Here is a 27,954-nt window from a genome sequence, read left to right on the forward strand (position 1 = left end):
TTATGAGCTAACCCTCCAACCATAATCTATTATAAGCATAGAGTGTACATGATATAATTTTGAATCATAGATTTGCCAGTAAATTTGGATTACACATTATACACAGAATACTGGATAAGTTACAGGATGTATGATCTAACTGCAGTGATTATCTGGAAAAACACAACCTATATGCCACGGTTTGGGCAAGCATTTGCAAAGTGAGATGGATCACCACAAGTAAAGCATCTTCTTCCGGATACAGGTTCACCTGTTGCTGAAACGAAAGTCGTATCACTTCCACGACCCCCACCACGGCGCCCCCTACCTCGACCACCCCGTCTACCAGATGTAGCATTTGAGCCTCTTCCATGGGTATGCAAAGCATTCTGTCCTCCAGCGCCACCATCAACCATATCTTCCCATCTGATTTCAGGTAACAGAAAAACATTTAGGTGTATGCATAGAACTGGATAGCAGGCTTTGACAACTATATTGTACAAGAGCAAAAACCTAATAACCTAACAAAAAATAAAAGCTCCCTCTTTATACTATTTCCTTAGATAAAATCTATAAGTGTGCTGCACCTAGTGGTTTGCATATATCTGGTTTGGATAAAAGTTGAAGCTTATCAGTCAATCACATTCTGAAATAAGGGTCTACATAAGAATAGGACTGCATATGAGACACCCACTAACCAAATCTTGGTGGGTGACTTGCTTAAGGCCTATGAGGTAATAAAAACGGGCAGCTGTTATTTACACATGAAGAAGTACTGACACAGCCAGACGCCCACACCATCTTAATAATGTTTGGAAGGGAAAAAAGGGTCTTGGTGGGGATACTGGGCCTTGGGACAAGGCAGGTTCAGGAACTCACCATTCAAAAAACTGGGAAAACAGAATATCTTAAGCACAAATTTGAGATTCGGTACATACACAAAAAATCTGCACTCCTGAGATTGACATGAATAAAACTTTCTGCCCCTATTATTTGCAGTATTTGCTGTTCGCAATACGCAGGGTTCTCCACACGAACTACATGATACTGAGGAACTCTCTGTAACAGCAGAGCATTAAAAGTCAGAAAACAGTTTATGAATATCCACATTAGCAAAAGTTGATTTTAAGAACATTTAAGACACTAAATTATACAAAAGCACCACTTGGAATAGACCCTTGAATCTTGTGAGAATAGACTTCTATCACTCAAATTTGACATTCAAATATCATTGTTTTTGTTCATTATTCCCTAATAACTTCTTGGTTAATTATTTTGCAATCGCAGGTTGAACCTCTTTGACAAAGGAGATTATTATTTTGTTTTCATTAAATAGTGACGAGAATAGTACACAGTACGAATTTACACTTGAACCAATGATGAAAACTGTCATCATTCCACATGGAAAATATAAAAGCATTAAAAACAAATAGAAGCAACAAAGATCAAATTCCAAATTACACTTGACACCTGAAGAAAGCAATTACAATGTCTTGATGCATCCAGAAAGAAGCTAATAAAATAGTCTCACAGTGAAGTTGTAAAAAGCTTGATGTAAACAAAGCCAGAAAACTATCATCATTCCATAAATTTGTAAAAATGACCAAAAGGTTTATTTTTTTTATTGGACTAGCCATCCAGGAAGAAGAGAATGCTCTGCCTACCAATTATTATAAGACACGCCGTAAGGATATCTAGTCATTAACTACAGACCATACAAGTTTGGCTGGCAATAGAAAAGCATGATCAGTACGTTAAAAGCTTGAAGAAGGGGAATAAAAAAGTAATACAATCACCATACCATCAGTGTGATTTGTTGCTCGAGACCTAGCACGTCCAGATGTTGAGACCTGGGAAGGGCAATCATTCGAACTATGCCCTGTCTGTCTACAGTGGGAGCAGACACCACACTGCACATTACTTGCCATATTTCTTGCAGAAGTGGTGGTTGGAGTTTGTCCTCGCACTGAAGCTAAATGGAAAGAAAACAGTCTGATAACCACAGATCATATGCGAAAGCAGGAAGCAAGAGTTTCTAGATAATTCCTCCCCACCCATCCAATCCTCTCAACATCCCCCCCCTCTTCATACAAACAGTTACATAGATTATTTAAATCCATATATGTGTGCATTAAGACATTCTAGCAAGCAAGGGAACAAAACATAGGGAATTTCAAGGGGATGAAGCAAGGATGTCCAATAACCTTTCAAGAAAAATTATTATCACAATTCATTGTGTAATCTTCCATTGAAATAACTAAAAGTGAGTAATAATCATCACCAACTCAACTACCCTAATAGAGGTTCCCACCCAAATCAGGATTAGGGTAGGTGAGGGAGGGGTCACTACGTCAGATGTATACAGCCTTATTTCTATAAGAAAAAGTTGTTGTTTTCAATACGTGAATATCTTTGGAGACAACAAGTACAGCACAAACATTAAACTGTAGAGCATTGTATTGTAGAAGAACCTACAGGCATTCTTAATTCTAGGAAGAATAATAAACCTTAAATATAGCAATATAAAGAGACACAACATACCAGATGTCCCAGAAAGATTGCGAGGACCAGTTCCACATATTTCTGTTAACTGCCTGAGTGTGTCATCACATCCACCAACACAGCCTGAGAGGATATTCTGAATTAGTATTCACAGTGGTTCACAAAAAATTCTTTTTAAAGGTCTAGTTTATTGTTGATGATAATAAATATATACTGTATGCAATATATCAGTTAGTCCAGTTACAGTGTTTTTGGATGAGGAGAATTGAGGAGGAAATTCATAAATTATATCAGTTAGTCCAGTTACAGTGTTTTTGGACGAGGAAAATCGAGGAGGAAATTCATAAGTTAAACTTTTTTGAAACATAGCTACGTTCAATGGGAAGGCAAGGAATAGTAGAGATCAGTGTTAGAGATCCATATCCCTTCCCTTTTAATAAATCAGATCCTTTCAATAAGGAAAAGGCAACTCTTCCTTTCTCTCTTCTTTGTGCAATCTAAATAAGAGACTAGTTCTCCTCCCCACACCATCATCCCTCTGCTCCAAAAAAATGGTTTCTTCCACTTTTCTCCTGAAAGTAGTACGGGTTTGTATGAGGAAGTAGTAATGGAGTAATGTTATATATTTCTTGGTACATAACATGACAATTCGTAAATATTTTAAAAAGTAACATTTGGTACCACTGAGATGTGAAATGTACCATTGTTGGTACAATAGTAGTGTAAATGGTTAAAATTGTCCTAAAGATTGTTACAATGGTATACTTATGAAGCTAATATATATACCACTAGGTTGTGAAATCATGCCATTGGAGTGTAATGGTATAATAATTAGTTGTTATGGTACTAAAATGACTAGTGGTACAATTAAAACCTAAAAATTACAGTGATAATATGTGGTCTCATCACCTTTTTGTTGTACTAAGTTACCATTATGCCCTTGTTATGTACCAATAGATACATAACATTACTCCCTTTAAAACTCCTCAGGTTTGTATCTCCCTAAGCTTAATGTGATGAAGGATCATCACCTAAAACAGAAAAAATAAATTGCAAAATATCTTGGCATAAAATGTACCTAAATGATCCACACTGTAATTTGGAGGAATTTCCAACTGCCGAAACTTGAACTGTATTAAGAACACTGGACCTGGATGCAATATGTGATTAGCGATACGCTATGCAAATGTGAAAACTGAAAAGGTAGCCCTCTATAAGGTGAAAAATTAAATAAAAAAAAAAAAATAGAGTACTAAGGATCAACAGTCTATACAATCTCCTAATTGACCACACATGGTTACACAATTCAAAATTTATAACAACCTGGAGAGCACAAGTTGCATATATTAGAGGTCACAGTTGCTTCTGATATAGATCCAGGTAGCCAAACAACATTTCTACACTGCAAATTGCAGCAAAGTCCAATTAGTACTTGCCTGAAACAAAATCTCCATAATGGATGAGTATAGCAACAAGAAAAAAATCATGAAAGATCACGATAAAAGGTTCAAGTTTGAAGAGCTAGTACAGAACATGGAATATTGATTCCCTTCGGAGAAAAGATTTTGGTACTCATAAAATTGATACTGGCACACCTCTTTGTGGAAGCCTTATTATGTTTCACAGTAGGATTTGGCACTCCTCTTCTGCCGAGAAGCCTTTTTACATTTCAAAGTAGGATTTGGCACAAATATTGTGGCGATAATATAGACCGGGAATAGCATGGGATAGTTAAAATATTAAAAAGCGTAAAGTGGACTAGTGGAGCTTGCGGCAATCTTACGGAGCAGGAAATAAAAAAAAAGGCATCAATTAAATTTTGTGCCCAAAAGGTTTTTTTTTTTTTTTTTTTTTTTTTTTTTTTTTTTTTTAAGAAAATTAAAGGTGATTTTTATATCCTAAAAAGAAGTGTTAATCTTGAGACATCATATAATGAAAGTGTGAAAAACATAAAGGGACAGAGGGTGTATACAGGAAGGGAATTATGGCATCTTGTTGACAGACTCCAACGAGCTACAAGCCTAGATTAATGAAGTAGTGAGTGTGGATAATCAAAACCTCAAGCCTTAAAGACAAAGAAAACAAAGTCAATTCAAATTATACCATGAATCTAAGACAAGAGACAGCCGTTCAAATATGGTGCAGTCCAGAGGTCAAAATGCCCAACCTTACTGGTAATTTCATAAAGGCTCTTCCATAGTTCCATGAATAGATAAATTGCAGTCATAGATTACTAGAGCCGGACAAAAAGTACGATCACAAGAATATTTGCAACAATGACAAAGATCCACTCAGTTAGACAATTCCCGTGCAACTAAAAAAAGAACACTTTTACTTTGATCAGTTCCAGGCTTCAAGTTCACTAATTAAATGAGTAAATGGAAATATTCAAGATTCCAACCACCATACAAAACATAATTACCAGAGGAAAGCCCAAGCACGAAACCATGAATTTTCCATCCTGCATACAAGGAAAAAACAGTGAATAAACAAAATTGATATTTTATTCTGTAAAAGCTGCCATCTTCAAATCAGCAATCTTTTATCCTATTAGCAGCTGACAAAGCCTCTATAGTGAAAAAGCACTCCAAGTGACTTGTAAGCAGCACATATCAGAGCATATCAGAATCACAGACTCATAGACATCATCCCATAAGGAAATTGATGGTTGTGGGTATATGTTAAGCATCACCAGAATGCGAAACTGGCTAACAACAAAAACAAATATGTCAAATCAAGGCTTGCAAGGGCAATGTAATGCACTGCCTTCTGTTACATTTATATGGCATGCTCGATGCAACCATGAAGGGTTCAGGGTAAGTGGCACAATCCGGTGCCCGTCCTTTCACGGATTCATTCCATTTCCATACATGTGATAGAATAAATTGCATGCATTTTTTTTGTCATGATTTCTTTAATTGTCAAATCCCACACAAAATGATTTAGTGAAACACTGCAAAACACAAGAAAAGTCACCCTGAAAAGAGGGATAAGTACAATCTAAACACAAACTATGCCTAAAAAAGAGATAATTTTTTTTTTTTATTTCTCACCGGTTTACGTTTCAGTGCCATATCAGCCTGATGGCAAAGACCACAGCAGCGAACAACACCACCAACTGTCTGCTGCTCTTCTGCCCCAGACCTATTAGTTCTACAGGGAAGAAGAAAAAAAACTTAATCAAAGCAAGGACACCAACTTGAGGAATACTCCTTCCATCAGACAATAAAAGTGTAACCTGTCATAGACCAACCCACAATTTAATCAACATTGCATTGACAAATAAGTGAGTAGTAAACATTAAGATATAGCACTAAATAAGAAACACAGTGCACTCAACAATAAACTGCAATTTAGATGTTCCTTTACTTTACATAATCAAAGTATAACGAACTTTTTGGTATGCAGGTTGTACCTGTCAAAAAATATTTCCATGGCTTCAAAGAGTTTAACTTTGTTCACCCTAGCCTGCAAATTCCCTCAAAAAAGCACCAAAAAATTCATAATTTACGTAAGAAAAAATCATATTAACACACATCATAAATTGCAAAATGTTCAATGAAATGGTGCAAAAGCATACAGATGCTGTTTATTTGAGGGTCACAGACACTTACATCTAAGAAACAAGCTTTCATTTCTTGCAAACATGAAGCCAAAATTTCTGCTTTTCTCTTGGTTCCTAAGCTAACAGCCCTCATATCATCCTCCATCTTGGATCTGAGATAAGGTTTCCAGAGCTCATATCTGAATACGAAAACACAAGAAACAAGGATGGACAATTTAACATCCGAAAAAGAGAGTAAGAAAAACCATGGATTGAATGCATTTTGCCACCGAAATCTATTGAATTAAGTATCAAACTTTACAGCCCATAAGTAGGAGATAATAAATGATGGCAACACTAATAAATTTATATGTTTTCTGAGATTAAACTCATTAAAGTCACATGGAAAGCCCATTATGGGACTCCACCCCCCAAACATGTAGTTTTCTTCATTTATGTCCATTACCACTCAATACCAACTCCAAAGTGGTACTGGATGGTAACGGAAAAAAATTGAAGAAAAAAGTTGGGGATGGCATATGATCACTGTCACGGCCATTTACCGCCTACCAAAAGGGAGGTAAGAAGAATAACTAGAACCAACCCTAAAACATGTAAGGGGCACCATTTTAGGAGGAATAGCAAGGGGTTTAATCATTTAACAATGTTCCAAGGATGAAACAATAGATGAATAATCATACATCAGTGAATGTGTTAAGACTCCAACTGTGCCACCATACTCATTATCAAGAATTGCTGCCAAGAAATCTGGCTGTCATCACTGGTCATAAAATCCTCTTTTTAGCGTCTTTAGTAATACAGTATATGGCAAAGTAAACAAGTTGTAACTTGTAAGGGGTGAGCTAGTAGCCAGTACAGAAGAGGAAACGGGTGGAAATACGATGGAGAAGAAGGTGGTCAATGGTGGTTGCATGGTCCCATGGTTGTAGGTGAATATATTTTTAAAATTTCTTTTAATTCCCTGGACAAAGGGGTTTCCTCTAGTAGGGGATGGGAGCGGAGAATTATAATTCTTGTCTAACAAAAAGAGTCCGAGTGGGTAAATACAGCAACAATAATAATATTAATACCTTAATCCCAAAGATGGGGTCGGCTTTATGAACCAATATTTGATCTTATGTCATTCAAGTGGGTAAATGATTTATACTTTTAATTTACTCAGTTTCAACAAGGTATAAACAAATGAGTCCCTATATTTACTATCGTTTCCCGACTGAAATTCCCCCAAGAGACTCAAGATAAGACTAGGTATATAAATTAAATATACTTGTAGATGGTTAGTGAAACTTGTGAGAGCAATTGACTTACCCCATGTCATCATATCCCATAACCAATGATTCGCCCTGAAGCAAAATATAATTCGAAATAATTAAAAGCTGAAAATCAAAGAACCTGGAAAAAGTTAACAGAAAGCCTATTTTCCTAATAAAGTAATCTTCATGTTGAAAATATAGGCCCCAACAGGGAAAATATTAGATAATTAAAAAGCATATACTGAATTGTCAGCAAAAGTTGGAAGACACTTGTTACCTTTATTTCTCATCTTTTCTTTTATGTACATTTCTTCTTTGGAATAACCCAAAATTCACTACAAGCTACTTAGGAGGAATATTTGACATAGATGAGGTTAGAAAGAGTAACATATACACAAATAAGGAAAACAAACTAAATCCAACCCGATTTAAACAGGCCAGCAAGTACAGAAAGAAAAATATAAAAGAAAGCTCAGTAAAGTTATATGTTAGAAATTGGCATGATAATGCAAATTCGTAATCATCAAGCAAGGCATAAGATAAACTGCACAGGAAAGAAATAAAACCATTAAACCTTCTCTTCAAAAAATAATATGTTTTGATCTAGTAACACTAATCCCATCAGACAGTACCAATCTCGCACATATGAGCTCCTGGTATGAGCATGGAAGCAAGATAGCAAACTCACGCTTACATAAACAAGGGTGCTCTAACCATTAGGATACACTTTGCATAGTAACTACAGAGCTTATGATACTATATGTTTGGGGTAAAAATACCCTAAACACGTGGCCCAATGGCCTAGTGACACGTGGCATCCAGCCGTTGGTCAGCAGGGCTCCAATCCTCTGCTGACACGTGTCCTCTAAACCCTAAAAGGGAAACCATCCCTTCCCCACTATAAATAGTGGAAGGACCCTCATTAATGGGAGGCTGGAACATTTGTTGTTCACATTGAATACTCCTCAAAAAGAAAAACACTTACCCCGAGCAATATTAATTGCAGAATTCTCCCATTACGCGAGAAGTAACTTCTACATTATGTGCATTCTACCTCCCGTATCTTTACTAACTTGATCGTCGGAGGCGGAGCTCCTACCCCCAGGAGTCTTCGTGATTTTGCAGGCACAGGCGTCGAAGGGCATTCTTGGAATTGTAACTCTCCCGCAGGACACATCAAAAAAACCCCGAAACATTTGGCGCCGTCTGTGGGGAGAGTACTTCTAAGATGACTTCTGATACTGTGTCACCGAATCAGGGCAAACGGCCTGTGGTCGAGCCTGAGGTCCAGACGGACCATGAAAGTGGAGACGAAATTGAAACATATGTGGCCCCGGATGGGTCTTTCAGAACGAAGCACCCTCGTGCTAAAGATAGAAGAGAACGGGAAATCAGCCAAGCTGCTCCCAGCAACCCAGCCGGGCAACCGGCTGGAATTGCCCAAACGGTGGAGGGCTCAGCCCCCGTTACAAGAAACGAACTCATGTCTTTCATGAATAGTTTCAAGGGTGAGATCAAGAGCCTCATCCGGTCAGCTACTCCAAAGAAGGGTCAAAGAACGAGTTCCTACCCCTCATCCCAAGCCAAAGGAGGGGGAGGGCTTAAGGTTTGATCCAAGCAGACTCCGTTTTCCTCAAGGGGAGCTGCGAAAGGCCATCCGGCACGTACAGCCGGATGGCTCCAAGAAAACATTCTCAGACGCCCGCACATTTCTCCAAGAGAAGCGAGGTCGGGCGTCTGCGTCGGCCTCAACGTCGACCTTCCCGGACAGTTTCCATGACGTCTCACACAGGCGTACGGGAACGAACCTTGGGAGCCAGACGGGCGAAGCTTCTGCCCGGTCTCTCCCAAAGTGATCCAGCCTGGCCTATTCGGCACACCGAATGGGTTGGGTGGATCCCCTTTTATGTCACCGGGTCTTTTCGGTGGGCAAGCGCAGCAGCCGTTCCAACCCACGGACTGGCAGCTGCGCCTGCTAAATTTGGGGGAACAGCCAACGGCGTTCTCACCAGAGATAACCCAGGCGGCACAGCCGCCTAAGATCAAGAATGTTTTGGTGGGGGCCTATGACGGCACCACCAACCCAGAAGACCATCTAATGGCCTACTCTAACCTCATGTACCTCCAGGGTTTAGATGATGCCGTCTGGTGTCGATGCTTCCCGGCTACCCTCAAGGGCATAGCCCAGCGGTGGTTTGGTAACCTACCAGCCGGTTGCATCAACAGCTTTCGAACTTTGGCGTACTTGTTTACGTCAAATTTCTCAATGAATATTCCTGCCAAAAAGACTAGCCTCGACCTAGGGGCAATACAGCTGAGGGGCGACCGGGAGGGCCTCCGGTCATACGTCAGACGGTTCAATCTGATGAGAATTCAGATTCCAGGACTATCAGACGAAGTGGCCTATACAGACTTCTTTCGAGGTCTGAAGGATGGGTCGACCTTTAAGTTTGACCTCGTCCGGAAGAGGGTTGCTACCCTCCAAGAGGCGTTAATTGAAGCTGAAGCCTATATACAGGCGACGGAGCTTTGTGCTGTCAAGCAGCCGTCAGATTATAAAAAGTCTGACAAAAAAGAGAGCCGGCAACAGCATCAGCCGGCAAGAAAGGAAGAAAAGAGAAAAGGGGTTTGGGCAGCTGACCGATCAGGACAGCCGGCCCAGAAGATCAGGCGGAAGTCAGAATCGTATGCTCCCAAATACGAGTTCGCAAAAGATTGCTCCACCATCCTCCTGGAAATCAAAGACCGGATGTCTCTCGACAAACCGGCTGAAATGAAAAGCCCCGTGAATAAACGGGACAAGAGCAAGTATTGCCAATACCACGAGGATGTCGGCCACGACATCGATGGCTGCTATAGCCTCAGGCGGCTATTGGACCGTCTGGCAGATGAGGGGGCCCTAAAATCCTACCTACCCAAGGCTAAGGGTAATACCCAGGCCAAGAAAGGGCAGGCGGCAAAAACCGGCCAGCAAACTCCGAGACGGATGAAGAGACCATCTTCACAATAGCAGGCGGTTTTGCCGGAGGGGGTCCTACCATCCGGGGCACCAAAGACAACATCATGATCAACTCAGTGGATGAGGGCCAGGCGTCGAAAGACATCTTTCCTGAGGTCCTTATTTCTGAAAAGGACCGGGGCAAGGTCAGGCGGCCTCATGATGACCCCATCGTCATCGAATGCAAGGTTGCCAACCAGAAGGTTGGCCGAATCCTAATAGACACCGGGAGCTCGTCTGACCTAATCAGTTATCAGTGCTTGACCAAGCTCAAGTACACATCCGGTAACATGCACCAGGCTCCTCACCCACTAGTCGGTTTTGGGGGTGGAGTTGTGCATCCGGTCGGAAGCATAGATCTTCCGATCTGGCTGGGTGAAAAGGGGCAAGGACGCCACATGATAGTCAAGTTTTTAGTTGTGGAGGAGCTGTCCGCCTACAACATGATATTTGGCCGTCCTACCCTCAACGCATCTAAGGCTGTCATCATCCCGTCCCTCATGTTGGTCAAATTTCAAAAGGATGATGGTACAGTCGGTGCCCTAAGCGGGGACCAGAAGACGGCAAGAGAGTGCTATCTCTCTGACGTCAAGACAACTATGGGTGCAGCCGGCCAGGGCGAGCCCATAGATATTGATAACTGCGACCCAGCAGTCCCGGCTCCAAGGGCAGCCGGTATGAAAAGAAAGGCGGACCAACTGGCACCCGTCAAAAAGGAGAAATAACAATCACTAGCCGGGGAAAGGTCAGATGACCAACGACCTCAGCCGGCTGGTGACTGCCTTGATGTCATCCTAGATGACAGCCGTCCTGAAAGAACAGTCAAGGTCGGGACGGTAGCCTTCGAACGGTTGGGAGAAGGCTTGCTCCAGCTGCTGAAGGAATTCAAAGACATCTTTGCCTTTGAAGTGGAAGAGATGTCAGGCGTCAGCCCGGATCTTGCTGTCCACAAGCTAGCCGTAGATCCCAAAAAGCAGCCGGTTAGGCAGAAAAAGAGGGATCATGGTGGAGAAAGATCTCAAGCGGCAGCGGCTGAGGTCAAAAAGCTGTTGGATGCTGGGTTCATTAGGCAATGCTACTACCCGGATTGGGTGGCAAATGTCGTTCTAGTAAAGAAGCCGAACGGTACTTGGCGGATGTGTGTGGATTACACAGATCTGAACAAAGCATGCCCAAAAGATAGCTACCCGCTTCCAAAGATTGACAGCCTAGTCGACTCAACAGCCGGCCATGCGTTTATGAGCTTTATGGATGCTTATTCCGGCTTCCATCAAATACCTCTGGAAGAAAGATCAGGAGAAGACGGCTTTTGTCACTGATCAGGGGTTATTCTGCTATACGGTGATGCCGTTTGGGTTGAAGAATGCACCGGCTACATTCCAGCGCATGATAAACACCGTTTTTATCAACCAGATTGGCAGGAATGTAGAGGCGTATATCGATGACATGATAGTCAAATCCAAGCTACAGACGGATCACCTAGCAGACCTGCGAGAAACCTTCACCACACTCAGGCGGCACCGGGTCATGCTTAACCCAAAGAAATGCGTATTTGGTGTTGAGTCTGGGAAGTTTCTCGGATTCTTGATTTACCAAAGAGGCATCGAAGCTAATCCGGAAAAAATACAGGCGGTAATTGACATGAAGTCTCCCCGCACTGTAAAAGAGGTCCAGAAGTTGACCGGTTGTCTGGCGGCATTGGGGAGGTTCCTCAGCCGGTCAGGTGACAAGTGCCTCTATTTCTTCCAGGCAATCAGGAAGAGGTCAAGGTTTGAATGGGGTGAAGAAGCAGAGGCGGCATTCCAGAGGCTTAAGCAGCACTTGCATTCTTTGCCAAGGCTAGTGAGCCCCCTACCCCGGGAGGTTCTGTACATGTACCTAGCCGTCTCTGATCACGCCCTTAGTGTCGTTCTCCTCGCTGAGAGAGACGGCATTCAGCTGCCGGTGTACTTCATCAGCCATGTCTTTAAAAATGCTGAGCTCCGGTACCCCATGATCGAAAAATTTGGGTTGGCCTTATTCGTAGCAGTCAAGCGGTTGAAGCCTTATTTTTTGGAACATCCGGTTGTGGTATACACAGATCAGCCGCTCAAGCGTACGATGACTGCTATAGAGTCATCCGGTAGAATGATCAAGTGGGCTGTTGAAATACAAGGCCTTGAGATAACTTTTGAACCCAGGCGGGCAGTGAAAGGTCAGGCGTTTGCCGACTTTATTGTCGAGATGACTAGGCCGGTGCCCCCGGAAAACCCTGATCAGGTCTGGAAGTTATTTGTAGACGGCAGCTCTACGGTGAACGGCTGTGGTGCAGGTGTTATCTGTCATTCCCCGGAAGGGGATAAGTTTGAATATGCACTACGGTTTAAGTTCCAAGCCTCCAACAATGAGGCAGAGTATGAAGCCCTGCTAGCCGGATTGCGCATGTGTAAGGCAGCCGGTGCAAGAAAGGTCGACGCCTCAGATTCACAGCTGATCGTTAGCCAATACCTTGGTGACTACGAAGCCACCCATCCGGCTATGATCAAATATTTGCAGGCGGTCAAAGAGGAGGTTGGGTCCTTCGATGAATTTCATCTGCGACAGGTGCCCCGGTCTGAAAACAATCAGGCGGATGCCCTCTCAAAGTTGGCATCATCAGCCTCCGGTGATGCTCCTAGGACGGTCTTTTGGGAAGTCATTGAAAAACGAAGTATTCAGAATGATCCCATTGGAGTCTTGGACAGAACTGCTACCTGGATGGATCCCATCCGGTCCTTTTTGACGGATGGTACCTTGCCGGATGACCCTTCAGAAGCATCAGCGCTCAAGAAGCGTGCTTCAAGTTTTGTTATGCATCAAGGGGAACTCCTCCGGAAGGGATACCTGCAGCCGTTTTTGAAATGTGTAACCCCGGATAGGGGGAGAGAAGTTTTGGAAGATCTGCACGCGGGGTTTTGTGCCTCGCATATTGGCGGCAGGTCCCTGGCCAGAAGAACCAGACGGCAAGGGTACTTCTGGCCCACTCTTGAAGCGGATGCCATGGATCTAGTAAAGAGATGCGACAAGTGCCAAAAATTCGCTAAGTTGATACATCAACCGGCAACAGAACTCAGGGCAATCCATAGTCCGGTTCCGTTTGCTAAATGGGGCATGGACATTTTGGGACCTTATACGCCTGCATCAGGCGGCCGCCGCTACATTCTTGTAGCAGTAGACTACTTCACCAAATGGGTTGAGGCAGAGGCGGTAAAAGGGATTAAAACGAAAGACGTGATTTCTTTCATATGGAGAAACGTCATCACCCGGTTCGGGGTTCCAATGTCCATGGTTTTCGACAACGGACCGCAGTTCGAAACGCCTGTCCTGAAGACCTGGTTGGGAGACCAAGGAATTTCCCATTGTTTTGCATCCGTTGGCCGTCCTCAGGCAAACGGTCAAGTTGAGGCTTTTAACAAGTTGATCTCAGACGGGATAAAGAAGAAAGTAGAAAGAGCCGGTGGACTATGGGCAGAGGAATTACCTCATGTCCTTTGGGCTATCCGGACAACCGAAAAGGGGGCAACCGGTGAGACCCCATTTCTCATGACATACGGCACTGAAGCAGTTCTTCCCATTGAACATTATGAGCCTACTCTACGCATTATGTTATATGATGAGGAGGCTAACTGGGAAGCCATGCGGTTGGCATTAGACGCTCTTCCAGAGCGAAGGGGGAATGCTGCCTTGCGTCATGAGATCTACCGTCTGCGTATGACTAGAGCCTACAACAAGCGGGTTCGTAAAAGACCTTTGAAAGAAGGAGATTTTGTGCTTCGCAAAATGGAGGCAACCGGTAGGGCCAATGAACAAGGCAAATTAACCCCAAATTGGGAGGGACCCTACCGGATCTTTGAAGAAGTACGAGACGGCACTTACCGCCTGGAAACTCCAGACGGAAGAAAGTTGCCTAGAACTTGGAATGTAGATAACCTCAAAAAATACTACTTCTAAGTATTGTACATCTTTTGAAAATTTTCAAATGATTAATGAGAATTACATTCAATTTTGTATACAGCCGCCATGTCTTGTGCCTACCACAAGCGGCACCAGTAACTAATTTTTTCATCCGGTGACACCCATACGGGTGAATTCATCGAAGAGAACATCTCCCATTTGGGTGGTAAATTGTTCTAAGCGATCACACAGGCGGACAAATCCGCCTGACGGTCCTTCGCACCAAAAAAGGGCAGGCTAGCAACCCCAAACTTGCAGCCGGCTCACTTTTTGGAAGGACAGCCGGTACTCAATACCGCCGCCTGACTCTCTAAGAGCAGGCCTAAAAACATTTGGTCTAGGCCATAATTCATTCAGGGGTATGCTTGCAAAAGCCCAACCGGTGAATGGACATCCTAATCTGGCGTGATCCTTTTGCGAAGTCCCGACCGGTAATTCAGTATAAACCGACTGGCTCCCGAATCTAATGTTGGCACTTAGTGTATATTCGAGCTATATCATATGGATAGTCGCCTGGCTTGCAAAGACCCAGACCGCTATCCAGGGGCAATTACCCAGACGCCATCCGGTTTGGTTTTGGGTCGAAATTTCTTCGCCTAGTTTGCGAAGACCCAGACGGCAGTGTTACCGGTGGGGTCTTCTTGGCAACCCTAGTAAATTTCTTCGCCTAGTTTGCGAAGACCCAGACGGCAGTGTTACCGGTGGGGTCTTCTTGGCAACCCTAGTAAATTTCTCCGCCTAATTTGCGAAGACCCAGACGGCAGTGTTCCCGGTGGGGTCTTCTTGGCAACCCTAGTAAATTTCTTCGCCTAGTTTGCGAAGACCCAGACGGCAGTGTTACCGGTGGGGTCTTCTTGGCAACCCTTGCAAATTTCTTCGCCTAGTTTGCGAAGACCCAGACGGCAGTGTTACCGGTGGGGTCCTCTTGGCAACCCTTGCAAATTTCTTTGCTGTTTGCGAAGACCCAAGCGGTAGTGTTACCGGTGGGGTCTTCTTGGCAACCCTAGTAAATTTCTTCGCCTAGTTTGCGAAGACAAAGACGGCAGTGTTCCCGGTAGGGTCTTCTTGGCAACCCTAGTAAATTTCTTCGCCTAGTTCGCGAAGACCCAGACGGCAGTGTTACCGGTGGGGTCTTCTTGGCAACCCTTGCAAATTTCTTCGCCTAGTTTGCGAAGACCCAGACGGCAGTGTTACCGGTGGGGTCCTCTTGGCAACCCTTGCAAATTTCTTTGCTGTTTGCGAAGACCCAAGCGGTAGTGTTACCGGCGGGGTTCTTTTGGTTATCCTCGCAGAAATATGTATAAAAAAATAACAAGAATTCTAGTATTGAAGTGCAGAAACATAAAAAGCATTCAAAAGCCGGCTCAGCCGGTGAAAATGTTAATATTCAAAATAAAAATTATTACAGCTTAGCCCATCTCATCCGGTGCTATTACAAGATAATGCAAGGCGCGCAGGCCGGGAAGTAGTTGCTACTCCAGGCGAACAGTGAACCGGTCCTCTTCCGGTTGGTTCTGGGTTGGATCAGGGTGAGCGGCTGCGTCGGCTTCAGGAACAACTTCTTCCTCTTCAGCAGCCTCCGCCTGCCGTCGCGCAATCTCCTCCCTAACCCAAGCGTCATAGGGTCCGGACCCTGGCTCATTCGCCTCCTCGGCCAGAATGGCAAGATCAGAATATTTGAAGGCGAGTTCCCAGACGGTGAAGTCCGCCTCCGGGTGGATGAGGGAAAACGCCCGTTGCATCCGGTTTGCACAGTCATGCTCATTCTCTTCAATGAGCCTCTCCTGCTCCGACTCCAAGGTGGCCTTGAAGTTCTCATTGGCAGCAGCCGCCTCTTTGCGCAGGCGCTCATTCTCTTTGGCAAGGCGGCCATTTTCAGTCTCCGCCTTGCTCAGCCGTTGGACCTCCAACTTTTTATTGGCATCATCCAGGGACGCCTGCAGTTGGTCAACTTGGTTTTTCAGCTGATCAATCTGCTGTTGGAGGGCCTTGGTCTTCTCCGCCTGTTCCATGCGTATAGATTTAGATTCTAAGCCATGCATGTAGAAAGAGTAGTCAGCAACATTATGGGCGTCATCAACAGCCCGTTTGCTTCTCCTTACCTCTTCAGACTTGCGGGTATAAGCTCGTTTGAGCCTCTCTACGCGCAGCATAGCCTGCAAAATTACAGCCGGTTAATACTGCATATTTAAAAATGCACGTCAAGAAAATTACCGCATGGTTGTTGGAGCATACGTCGGCCAGGTCGACCAGCACCCGGTCGGCATTAAAGGAGTTGATCCCAGGGATCGCCTCCTTCTCGTCCCTGGGGACGGCTTTCAGCATGGCCCGGGCATATTGTGCCCCGTCCGGCCAGCGGGGAGAATTATCTGCACCAGAAACAGACGGTGAGAAACTCGCATATGCTCTGCCTATAGATTGCCGGCTGATTGGAGAATCCCCCGGCTGCGATCGAGACTGTGAATAAGACTTGACCCGCATGGGCAGGTCAAGCAGTGTAAGGTCGAAGTTACCTTGGCGGCCCGAACGGCCTTCAGAGGGACCGGTTGCGGTCCTCAATGGGATGGCAGAAAGCACATCCGCAGATCCAGGCCCGCCTTGGACCTTTATTGATTTGCCGCCGGTAGTTTGCCGGTCGGCTGTCTTCTGCACCTTGGATGCAGACTCTTGTTGGGTCGGCGGAGGCCTGACCTGTTTTTGAAGGGACCGGGGCATTTGCTTCCCGTCCTGTAAACGAGAAAAATATAAGTTATGGGATAAAAGGATTGAAATAAACGAGAAGGATCAGACGGTTATACCTTCCTCGCCGCCTGGGCAGCAAGTTTTTTCTCGAGATTGGCTTTCCAGATGTCGGCAGCCGACCTAGCCGGTGTCTTCTCGATGGGCAGCATTTTCTTGGCTTCTTCTGCAGAGGAAGGCACACGGTTAGAATAATAAATAAGCAAGGAAATAAAAGCATCCGGTTCGAAAGAAACCGGCTGAGTTCCGAATACATACGTTTTTTAAACATGCTGCTTAGACCACAAGCGGACAAGAAGCATTCGTCCCTAAAAAATTCATGTTTGGGCACCCAGTTTCTAGGTACCCTTACTATCTCTCCGGATGAGAGGGTGTCAGGAACTAACTCAAAAAACCCGGAGTCAAGGATGGTCTCTCTATCATCCTCCGGGACAGGGGGCAGGCAGCACTTGGTCCCCAAGAGTTCTGGTTTCCGGTTGTAGATCCGGAATTCTCTGTTCTCTGCCGTAGTTGGGGCCTTAACCAAGTAGAACCGGTGCTTCCAGTCCGACCATTTGGATGGCTTGTCCAAGGTCATAAGGTATTTGGGCTGGGTGGTCAAGGTATACCAGGCTCTCCAGCCGCCTGGGCTCCTACTCAAGTAATGCATGTGGGCAAACGCCTCCCAGCCGGGGTTGAGGCCCTGCATCTCGCAGGCGGCGATATACCCTAAAATATTTACCCATGAGTTGGGGGTTAATTGCCAGAGACCTAGGCCATACCCCCTAAGTATGGCTTTTATTGTGTCGTGGAGAGGGAAGCGGACTCCGGCCACGAAGGCCGCCTCGTAGCACCCGAACCAAGCGTTCGCGTTCGGTTGTCCATCCTCCCACCATATTGTTCCTAGAGCAGCCGGGATTTTTATTGTATAGTCACCCCCCAGCGGCCGCCGTTTGATAAAATCTGGCAGCGCAGCCCGCATGAGCTCGCGGTCCTTAGAGGAGACGGCGATCATGAGAGGATCGTTCCTATTATCCCAAGAAGGCCTCTCCACCTCCTCGCTATCCTCAGATTCGGTTAAGTAGCTGCTACTGCTACTTTGAACGTGACCGGCATCAGAGCCGGCTGGGGAGTTGGAGACCTCCTTATCAGAGCCTACCTGCTCTCTGGTCTCCTGGAGGGGAGCAGTCTCTTCGTTTAAAATGCTATCACCCGGGGTGCTAGGAGCGCCCCCGGGTGAGCCTCTCTGCTCTACCTCTCCTTGCTCTACTTCACCGCCTGAAGCTGGGACCTCAGGCGGCTGCTCATCTGAGCTCCCACTTCTGTAGTTGGGATCTCTGGCAGTAGACCGGATTCTGGCCATTGTGTCCTGCACAGACACAGAGTCGGTCGATATGGGTGTTGAAAAAGGGTTGTCCCAAAGAACAGAGGCGGCAGACCCAGTTCTAGACTCAGCCGTACTAATAAACCGGCTGAGTTCACAGCTAGGTTCCGGGTATGGGTATAAGGGGTCCATCTACTTATGGGACCAATGAACAAAAATGCGAGTAAAAGACTCAAACGGAAATACATGAAAAAGCTAGAAAGAATAGAGACGGTACCTAGAAGAAAATCTGGAAATTCTTTGGGATGCTTGCGAAGACGCAGGCGGTTCAAAATCCGGCTGGGTTTCTCGGATTACCCTCTCGAAAACCTTTGGCTAGCTTGCAACGACCCAGACGGTCTGTAGACCGGTTGCTCTCAACGAATCTCAACTCCGAATGCTCTCAACTCTCAAATTGCCGGCTGCTCTCAAATTTTCAGAAATTTGGCAAAGTTTGTAAATGAGAGCTCGGGGGACATCTTTTCCTATTTATAGAATTTGTCCCAGAAGGTGAAAAGTCGTGACTCTTCGCCTTCTGCTTTTCCATCCTTCAAAAAGAATCTGAAGAGTTGTAAAAAAAAAAAAAAAAACCTTTCACCGGCGCCACGTGGCACCCTGCCACGTCAGCACCAGTGAGGGGCAAATGTTTGGGGTAAAAATACCCTAAACACGTGGCCCAATGGCCTAGTGACACGTGGCATCCATCCGTTGGTCAGCAGGGCTCCAATCCTCTGCTGACACGTGTCCTCTAAACCCTAAAAGGGAAACCATCCCTTCCCCACTATAAATAGTGGAAGGACCCTCATTAATGGGAGGCTGGAACATTTGTTGTTCACATTGAATACTCCTCAAAAAGAAAAACACTTACCCCGAGCAATATTAATTGCAGAATTCTCCCATTACGCGAGAAGTAACTTCTACATTACGTGCATTCTACCTCCCGTATCTTTACTAACTTGATCGTCGGAGGCGGAGCTCCTACCCCCAGGAGTCTTCGTGATTTTGCAGGCACAGGCGTCGAAGGGCATTCTTGGAATTGTAACTCTCCCGCAGGACACATCAAAAAACCCCGAAACACTATACATAGCAACACCAATCACTCACATGTCATTGTAAGTAGCTCTAGTATCTGTTCCAAACAATACCCCAGAATAATCTTAATAACTGCTTTCTTAAGAGTTTGTTGTGGAAACCAGCTCCCAATTTATTTCCCCCAAACCCACCTGTGTCGTGACTAGGAAAATGATTCTACAAAAAGTCCAAGCATAATAAGCATTAAATATAAAGTACATATAAGATTTTAAATAAAAGCCACACAGCACTGATTTCCGCTCTTAATCTAGGCATTCAAAATTAAGAACAGCAAAATTAGTTTTGATAGCGATAAGAGTAGCTGGATTTTGCAAACAGCTAGAGCAGAGGAAATTGAGAGAAAATAATATAGGTCAAGCAACCAATCCAAAAATGATAAAACATAAGGTAAAGATCACTCACTAGATTAGTAGGCGAAAAACGAGTATTTGCATCTTTCGTAGCATAGAAACGATCTAACAGCTTCTTGATGTGATCATGCATGGTTGCATCAGTACCAATTCCTGCCTATATGATGGCCATGATGCATAATTAATGATTAAGAATATATATATACATCATGTAACATTATAAATCAACAAATAGATTTAACGTATATAAGTTATACTATTAATCTCACACACTTTATCCATGCAGCTCAGCAAATCAGCTTCACTTAAGAGCGGAGGTGGTCTGGTCACTCCTGAATCTAAAGTCAACGTAGTTGGAGTAAACTGCAAAAGGAAATCTCAAAGTAATGATAACATTTTCAGGTAACATAAAGGTGGAAACCATTTCTTAGCACCATGGTTGCCTGATTGGTAGATAGACATATAAGATATAAAAACTTCCAATAGTCATTAAACTAAATGATTTCCTTCCTATCATGAAATGACAACAATTAGAAGGGATCGAATATGATCTTCTAAAGCGATTCTACTGTACCATAATAATTGTCACAACTAATTCTGATTCAGTTATGCCCTTATTTATTCTTAGAGGTATAAATGTCCGATGCTCCAATCATTGTTATGGGAGCTTTGGGTTAGATATTATTACCACTAACACTGAATACATTATTTTTAGGCCCCTGATATATTAAACATAACGGTTTGAAATTTTTCTTATTGGAAAATTAAGCATTTTAATGTGGATCATAATTATTATGTCTTTTTCCTTCCATTTAATTAATTTCGGAAATAATTAGTAACTAGCAGATTTTGTGAGAAGAAAGGGCATAGGGAGTTATTAGTTTATTACCATCCTGGGAAAGATTGTAATGGGAATCTGATGACCTTTCTTCTCACGAAATCTGCAAGTCACCAGATTCCCATCACAATTGGAGACAAGATTGGAGATAGAATTTACAAAGATCTTACGACATAATAGGACTCTTGTTGAATGCAACTCATCACTAGAAGGTGAAGTGCTTGAGTAAAATTCCCCAGCCTTGCCTAATATCAAGATAGAAGATGAAGCCAAACCCATTACTGATGGACCCATGAGAGTACTAAGCATATTAATTTTTCCAATGACTGCTGACTCATATCAGTTTACAAACATCCGTCAATCTGTTTCATATCACCTTTCACTTTAAAAATACCTTAAAAGTACGATAAGGAAAGGTCTTGAACCTTGAATTTCTTTCAAAAAGATAAACTAAAAAGAATTCCCCTCATACCTCCTCTCTTGAAATCACAGAATATCAAGCTGCCTCTTGGCAAGAGCCTTAAGCATAAGTCATGGTGCTTGAAATAAAACTCTGAATTAAACGACAATCCTCCTTGAGAATCAAAATGACAAATACCTTTCAACCGCATGATAATATGAAACTCCCAAATTTCATATTTATTTTCTCAAGAGTGCTCAAACAACCTAACTTAATGAAAATTATAATCATCTAGCTTCAAAATTACTCCTACAGTCTTACACAGTAGGGAAAACCCTTTCTGACATCACCCCCTGTAAAACCGATCATGCAATCTTTTTTGGGCTAATGTAACCAAGGCTTTCAAAATTACCTAAGAACAGCTTTTCATAAAAGGCTCACAACTCTTTGAAAAGCTATTTTTCCTTTTCGGCTTCTAGAGCCCAACAACACCAAAGTAAATACGTAGTAATTAACATATGCCAATTTATGATGAAAATTTTCTTCCTTCTGACAAACACTCCATCCCATCGAGATACAAAGCAATATTTCAAAAAATTTAAAACTCATCAAATTATTATCCAAACCTCCATCCAAAATCACCTACTTCAAGTGCATCTTAATTCTCATCAATATTTCATCTTTTTATTGATAAATAAGCTGGAAAAAATCTCAGCGATCTGTGGACAATACAGAAAATCTAATGATTGATCTATAAATCCTTCAAAGTAACATATTCAGCTATCTTAATATGTTCATGACAGAACCTATAAAACAGTTGATATAAAATTATAAATGCAGGATGACTTTGAGACATATCTGGTGAAGATTGAAGAGCAACCTGTTGTCCAAACATATAAGTTGGAATCATAGAACCTCCCCAACTTTCAAAGCGGTAGACATCCAAATAATTTTTCTGCAAAGCAAGTAAGCAGGACAGTTAGTAATGAAAGAAATTTTATTGTCAATATCATAATCAAGACACGTGTCTCATACCATATTCCAGCTAGCTACCAAAATTTACATGAAAAGAGTTGAAAAAAATATTGCTTGTAGAAGCAAACATGTCTACATCACCAATCAAGTCAGTAAGATTCAAGTATGCTCAATATATCATTAGAGGCCCTTGCCAGGATACGGATTATTTGAAAATGGTATATTAGGTCAGCATAAGTTACCAAGCTCAACACAAAGAGTCAAAATACTTTCTCTTGCACCAAGCCACCAACTAAGCTCTATTTTTACTATACTCCCTCTGATTCCGAAAGATCTACCCTTTTACTGTAATCCCAGTTGGAAGTGTTCAAAATTTGACTACAAATTGTCACTAATATGCAACAAAAAACATAATCACGTGGGGTGTCTTGCTTAAATCTTCTTAATGTGCAGTTTCCAATAAGTAACTTTTAATTTTTGATAAATTAAAAATACTGACGATTAAAGATGTGTATTGAAGAGTGTGAAAAAAAATGTGTAAATCAAAAGAATATAGAGGGAATATGTGTTAGTGTGTTACACAAATGTAATCTCTCTGAGCATGTACGTCAATGTAACTCTCTCCGTATCTAAATAAGTGATCACTAACTTTAAATGGCCGTATCTGAATAAGTGCATCACTTCCTTACATGGAACTATCTCTCTATATTATATAATATCTTTCCTCCCACTAGCCCCACTTGCTATTCTTTATTATTTCTCTCTTCCCATGATCCCCACACATACTCACATTATCAATTCTTAGAATAAAATACCCTCCCATGCATTTTATATCAATATATATAATTGTCAATTTCATCCACTTAAACATTAAAATACCCACTATTTACAAATATCTAAAACTTTGTGCACCAACAAGCGATGCGCTTAAATAGATATGGGGGGAGTAATTTTTTTATTATCAATGAGTATTATAAAATAGTGATATTCAAAAACTATATATTGATACGATTCCAACAAATACCCACAACAATGATCAAAGTGGATAATGTAAATAGTGCAAAAAATCCAAACTGAGGCAATTAGAAATAATAGAGGGAGTAAAACATAATAATTTCATCAAGGTGCCGTGAACACTTTAAGGCCAAAGTTAAATATGATGTTTAAAAAGGGGGAGAGGAAATAAAAGCAATTTTGGCATAAATTTAATTAATCATTGTCATCTTGTGAAGTTAAAAATTGATCTCCCACTTACATCAATAAGAAAGAGGCAACAATGTTTATTTGAATGAACTTCGGGTTCTATAAACTACAGACAATTTGAGAAGGACTAACCAAACTAAGTTTTACAGGCAATTACAGCATCCGAACGTCACCTACTGCCTAGCATGGCGGCTTTATCTTCTTGCTAGTAACTAGAAGCGCAAGCTGGAAATATCATATTTAAAGCTATTCCTTGTATCTAGGTCTAAATATTTTAAAGAAAAATGAACTACAAACTTACAGCAAGGATCACTCTTCCAGATGCAGAAAACATTTCACCAGCTATATCAACTTCTACTGTAGTCTCAGCGCTCACAGCTGGCTGTGAGACACAAGCCAGGAAATGGCGAACAACCAGCTCATATACTTTCTGCAAACATGGGAGCACGCAAAAATCAGAATAATGTATTTAAATAAATAATAAAGCTTCAAAGCCACCCTTAAATAATTACACATCAACGTTCACATTTTTGAGAATAGTGAAAAGACAAGTTTTAAAATCAGTGCATGCAATTTATAACAAGATTACTATTACAATTTCAAACAATAAGGTAATAATGTAATATAAGGGAACTAACATAGTGGTCCTGGCTCCATCCAGACTCCCCAGCAGAAAACTTTGTAGGATGAATTGGTGGATGAGCTTTGTCATCATGGCCACCACTACCAGGATTTTTCCAAAGATCTGCCTCAGGGTCCAATAACCGTTGTGCATAGATACCCCATACTGGATGCGCTTGTTGTTCTTGCACAATTGCCTAAATTTTGGAGGTTAAAAATTTCTAATCAATTCATAAACAAAATCAAAATTGCAGAAAGCAAAGCAAGAGAAAGAAACAATACGTTGGTGCATATGAAGATGTCATGTTTCTAGCGAGAAATGATGACTTAATAAAAAATAAAAAGATAGATCAGAGTTACCAACATGCAGATCAGTCCTAGCCGAGAAAGAGTCCGTCTCAGTTCGAGGATAGCTAATGAAACCAGATTGGTATAGCTCTTCTGCCACCTGAGAAGACAAGCAGAAATTTTAGAAAGTAAATGATGTGATTTTGTAGACAATAGAACCAGCATACAGTCACTAATCTAGCAAACATGTTTTACTTCACCGTTTAGAGGGTCCATGATACAGCATAATACATTGGTAAGACTAAAAAATTGGAAAGTTCTAAGATGACTTTGAACTTGCACATCCACACTTCAGACCAAAGCAGCCAAGAAAGCACTCATTTATAGCAGAATGGATATGTTAGTAAATCTTCAGGGATGAAATATTCAAAATGAATAAGAATATGGGGAAGTTTACATCTGAATAAAAAGATAATGGAATTTTAGGCAGGCCAACAAAAAGTGTACAGCTTAAGTCCTAAGGAGCTCGTGAGCCAGGATTATAGTCATACCAGGGATCCTATTTCAAACCAGAATACTTTGTCCAAAGAAAAAGAGACAAGCAAGTCATTCAGTTAAATATTTGAGTGCACCTCTATTTTTAATTCCATGTAGTAGTAAATTGGATGTAAAGTGCAAATGCCTTCTTGACATAGTGGTCATGATAAAGATTAATGGAAATATTAGCTGGTAGTAAAATAAAATGTCATCAACAATACAGCGACAAAAAACAAATTAAGCACATTACTCAACTATGACATGAACAATAAAACAAATCTAGAAAAAATATTTGATTAATTCTCCCCTTTAACAGACAATCCTTCAAAAATTTCCAGCCATTTCTGTAAATTATATTAAGTTTGCAGTATTGCTACTCTAATCTCTTAAATTAGCAGGATTGAAATATTATTTGACAATACATTTCTTCTAAGATCAATTATGATAAACAGTACTCCTGGCCATACGTACCTTCATGGTGTGTTCTGAACTCAATCTGAAGTATCGTGACGCACGTTTTTCAAGTTCAATTGTACTTAACGGGTAAGGAGGATATTTTAGTTTTTCCTGCTGTCTAACCATTGTAACCTGGCATTAGCATTTTGTGAATAATCAGCTCATGAAACTGTTGAGTGCAACTTAATTCTAAACAGTTTGCTACGAAAGCCAATTAAAATCATTTTACTCACAGTAGCAATTGGTTCCTCAACACACATCTCATAGATGATGACTGCACAGGTATAGTTGAACATATGGCCACGCCTGTAAAACAGTTCAAGATTTAATCTTTGATAGTTATAAATTTTACACAGAACGACAAAACTAGAGAGATGCTGACAAATTTTACATCCAACTGAAATTTGCAATTCCTTCCTCTGAGTTGTGAGAACAATTGATAGTCCAAAACTCTTCCGGTTCATGTGCTTGTATTTCCCAATACCTTTCCACAACAAAGCCAAGTGTTGGAAACTACAAATGACAATAGAGATTCTATGTCAAAAAAATTATAAGGAGAGGGAGAGGGAGAGGAAGAGGGGGAGAAGAGGAGGCTGACAAAAGGACATGCATACATGCGAGATGACCAATGGAATAGGGATGAGCTAATGCAGCAACAGGTGGCACTACCTGACATGGACCATAACTTAAAACAAGACTTCTGTCCTCAGTAGCAATATTGAAGTTGAAAGCATCTTTAAGAAGCATTGTCTGGAACCTGGTGAAAGAAGCACCAATACGTAGATCTATCTCCTGCAGAAGCAATGAAAATAATATCTGTAAAAGGGTATAGAGAGAAGCTACAAACAAACAAAAAAAAAAGGAACACTACGAGAATGACCCAAACGCATTACTTGGCGATTTCAACCATACAGTAGCTATTATGAAGGTCATAAAAAACAAGAAGAGCTTTGAGTTTGAACTTCACATAAGTCTGGCTCCCCCGATTAAACAAGGGGGAGAAAAAAGAAAGCCAGTCCAGAATCTGCAACTACGGCTCACAGGCATCCATGTCATTAGACTGTTCACTATGTATGTCCGGATGTAATAAAAACACCTAAATAATCTTCATTCCAACATCAGCATGTAGTTAATTCTTTCTAACTCTTTCGTTATATGTTCAATTGATTCGCAGCACAACAAGTCAACAACCAGTAAAAGGGTTACAAGCCCTTGCTCAAGCAGAAATATATAGGAAGACCAGCAAATAGGTACAAGTTGTTCAACAACATGCTTCAATTCCACCCACTCGCGTTTCCAATAACACAAAAACAAATGAATAAAGCATTTGAAAATCTGTATAACATTGAATTTACAAAACATTGAAGTTTGAAAGAAATACACAAAGAAACAAACCTGCCTTGCATCTACAGCCTCGGCAAATGATTGATTTGGTCGAACAAGGTTCTGTACTGCTTCATGGATATCCCTAATAACTCCAAGATGACAATCCATTAGTGTAAACCCCAGGGTATAATAAATCCCTGTAAGGGAACATATTATGGAGGTTCATACCTGTCAATCAAAGCAGAAAAGCGAGCCCTCCATGTATTCAAATTGGGGTTAGCTTCTGCGCAAACCTCAATTACCTCAAACGCAATATTTTCTCCTTCCCTATCACAATCAAGCCACAGTATGAGCCACTGGCAGCCCCTTGCTTCCTGTTGCAGTGTTCTCTTGATGTCCAGCTTGTCCTAAATCATAAACAACAGTTATGACCATTAACCATTCATCCTAGAATTACATAAGTTAAGAATTAAGAGAACTATGGAAGCATAACTTAGAGCAAAAGTTGAACAAGGCAGGATACCTCTATATATATCATACCAACTGTCTATAACTAAAATCGATTTAAATTCATCTTCTCCTAATTCTCATAAGACCGAAACCTACATACTGAATCAAGTATTCCAAATAATTTGTCTAACTCGAATCCTATAAAAGCCCCACTATAGAGCAATTGCCACACATACCTTTCAAATCCAAGAGTTGCAAACTCCACATACCCAACAAAAGTTAATAATAAACAAACCAATGCTATTTTTTTCATGAATAGGGAGTCACAAAGGCCATAAATTTAGACGAGATTCAGTTCCAGAGTCTCGGAACCAACCCCGACACTTTAACCAACTAAGCTAGTTAGCATCCGCGTTATATTGCACAATGCTACTTGAAACCAACTAAAACATTTACCAACTAAGATAGTTAACATCCGCGCTATTTTGCACAAATAACAATCACACTCAACCTGAATTCACATAATCAAATTAAATTAGAGGATTTCGGGGGCAAACCTGAGGAACAGTTTTATGAACGGGAGCTTGATAGAGGTCACTAGGATCACACGAATGCCATTTTCGATACCGCTGATCAAACTCGAGCTCCATTAAATGACCGGTGACGGAAGTGAAGAGCATATGAATAGGTTGACCTCGAATTGTGTAGTCGAATTCGAAGATTTTGTTGTACCTGGATCTTCCTTCTCTAACCCTAAGTTGATTTCTTGACAAAATTCCGGCGACGGCTTTTGCTACTGACGGCTTCTCCGCCACATTTAAAGCCCTAATTTGGCGGTTTCCGGCCATCGGAGAGTCGCGGCAGCGAGGTTTAGGGTTTTGTTGGAGAAAAATAAAATTGAGATTATGAAATTGAGTTGGGTGTTTAGTTTAGAGGGTTCCCTTTGATTTTCCCGCCTTTTTCATATCGTAAATTCGTAATTTATACGTGTACTTGTTTATATGGAAAAAAAAAATAGTGTAATTTTGAAAATGTCTGGGGATATGTTAGGCAGAGTAGGGCAGAGCA

The 27,954-nt window shown here is 41.9% G+C and overlaps 1 protein-coding gene across 1 annotated transcript; it reads right to left on the reverse strand.

Annotated features, from left to right (window-relative positions):
* Nucleotides 1-8: 8 nt before the first annotated feature.
* Nucleotides 9-27,918, reverse strand: LOC110736615 (DNA topoisomerase 3-alpha-like). Its single transcript, XM_021916881.1, has 24 exons — nucleotides 27,444-27,918; nucleotides 26,665-26,843; nucleotides 26,506-26,578; nucleotides 25,780-25,902; nucleotides 25,502-25,623; nucleotides 25,344-25,416; nucleotides 25,126-25,242; nucleotides 24,194-24,277; nucleotides 23,847-24,026; nucleotides 23,510-23,638; nucleotides 21,911-21,985; nucleotides 20,066-20,155; nucleotides 19,845-19,949; nucleotides 7,355-7,389; nucleotides 6,096-6,225; nucleotides 5,897-5,949; nucleotides 5,535-5,634; nucleotides 4,904-4,942; nucleotides 3,805-3,883; nucleotides 3,560-3,631; nucleotides 2,521-2,604; nucleotides 1,781-1,951; nucleotides 918-1,038; nucleotides 9-405 (listed from the first exon to the last, which is right to left on the reverse strand). Exons 1-24 carry the CDS (start codon nucleotides 27,732-27,734, stop codon nucleotides 168-170), a joined length of 2,763 nt encoding a protein of 920 aa, XP_021772573.1. The 5' UTR covers nucleotides 27,735-27,918; the 3' UTR covers nucleotides 9-167.
* Between the last annotated feature and the right edge of the window lie 36 nt (nucleotides 27,919-27,954).

The sequence above is a fragment of the Chenopodium quinoa genome, unplaced genomic scaffold (genome assembly GCF_001683475.1).
Source record: "Chenopodium quinoa cultivar QQ74 unplaced genomic scaffold, ASM168347v1, whole genome shotgun sequence".
NCBI classification, from domain to species: Eukaryota; Viridiplantae; Streptophyta; class Magnoliopsida; order Caryophyllales; family Amaranthaceae; genus Chenopodium; species Chenopodium quinoa.

Bases quoted from the DNA above. Each gene is read 5' to 3' on its own strand.
- LOC110736615 (XM_021916881.1), bottom strand. From the start codon at position 27,734: ATGGCCGGAAACCGCCAAATTAGGGCTTTAAATGTGGCGGAGAAGCCG. The intron at 25,243-25,343 runs GTGAGTAAAATG...TGCTAATGCCAG, and splicing joins TTGAGGAACCAATTGCTACT to GTTACAATGGTTAGACAGCA. The intron at 406-917 runs GTATGTACCGAA...ACCTGAAATCAG, and splicing joins CAGGAGTGCAGATTTTTTGT to ATGGGAAGATATGGTTGATG.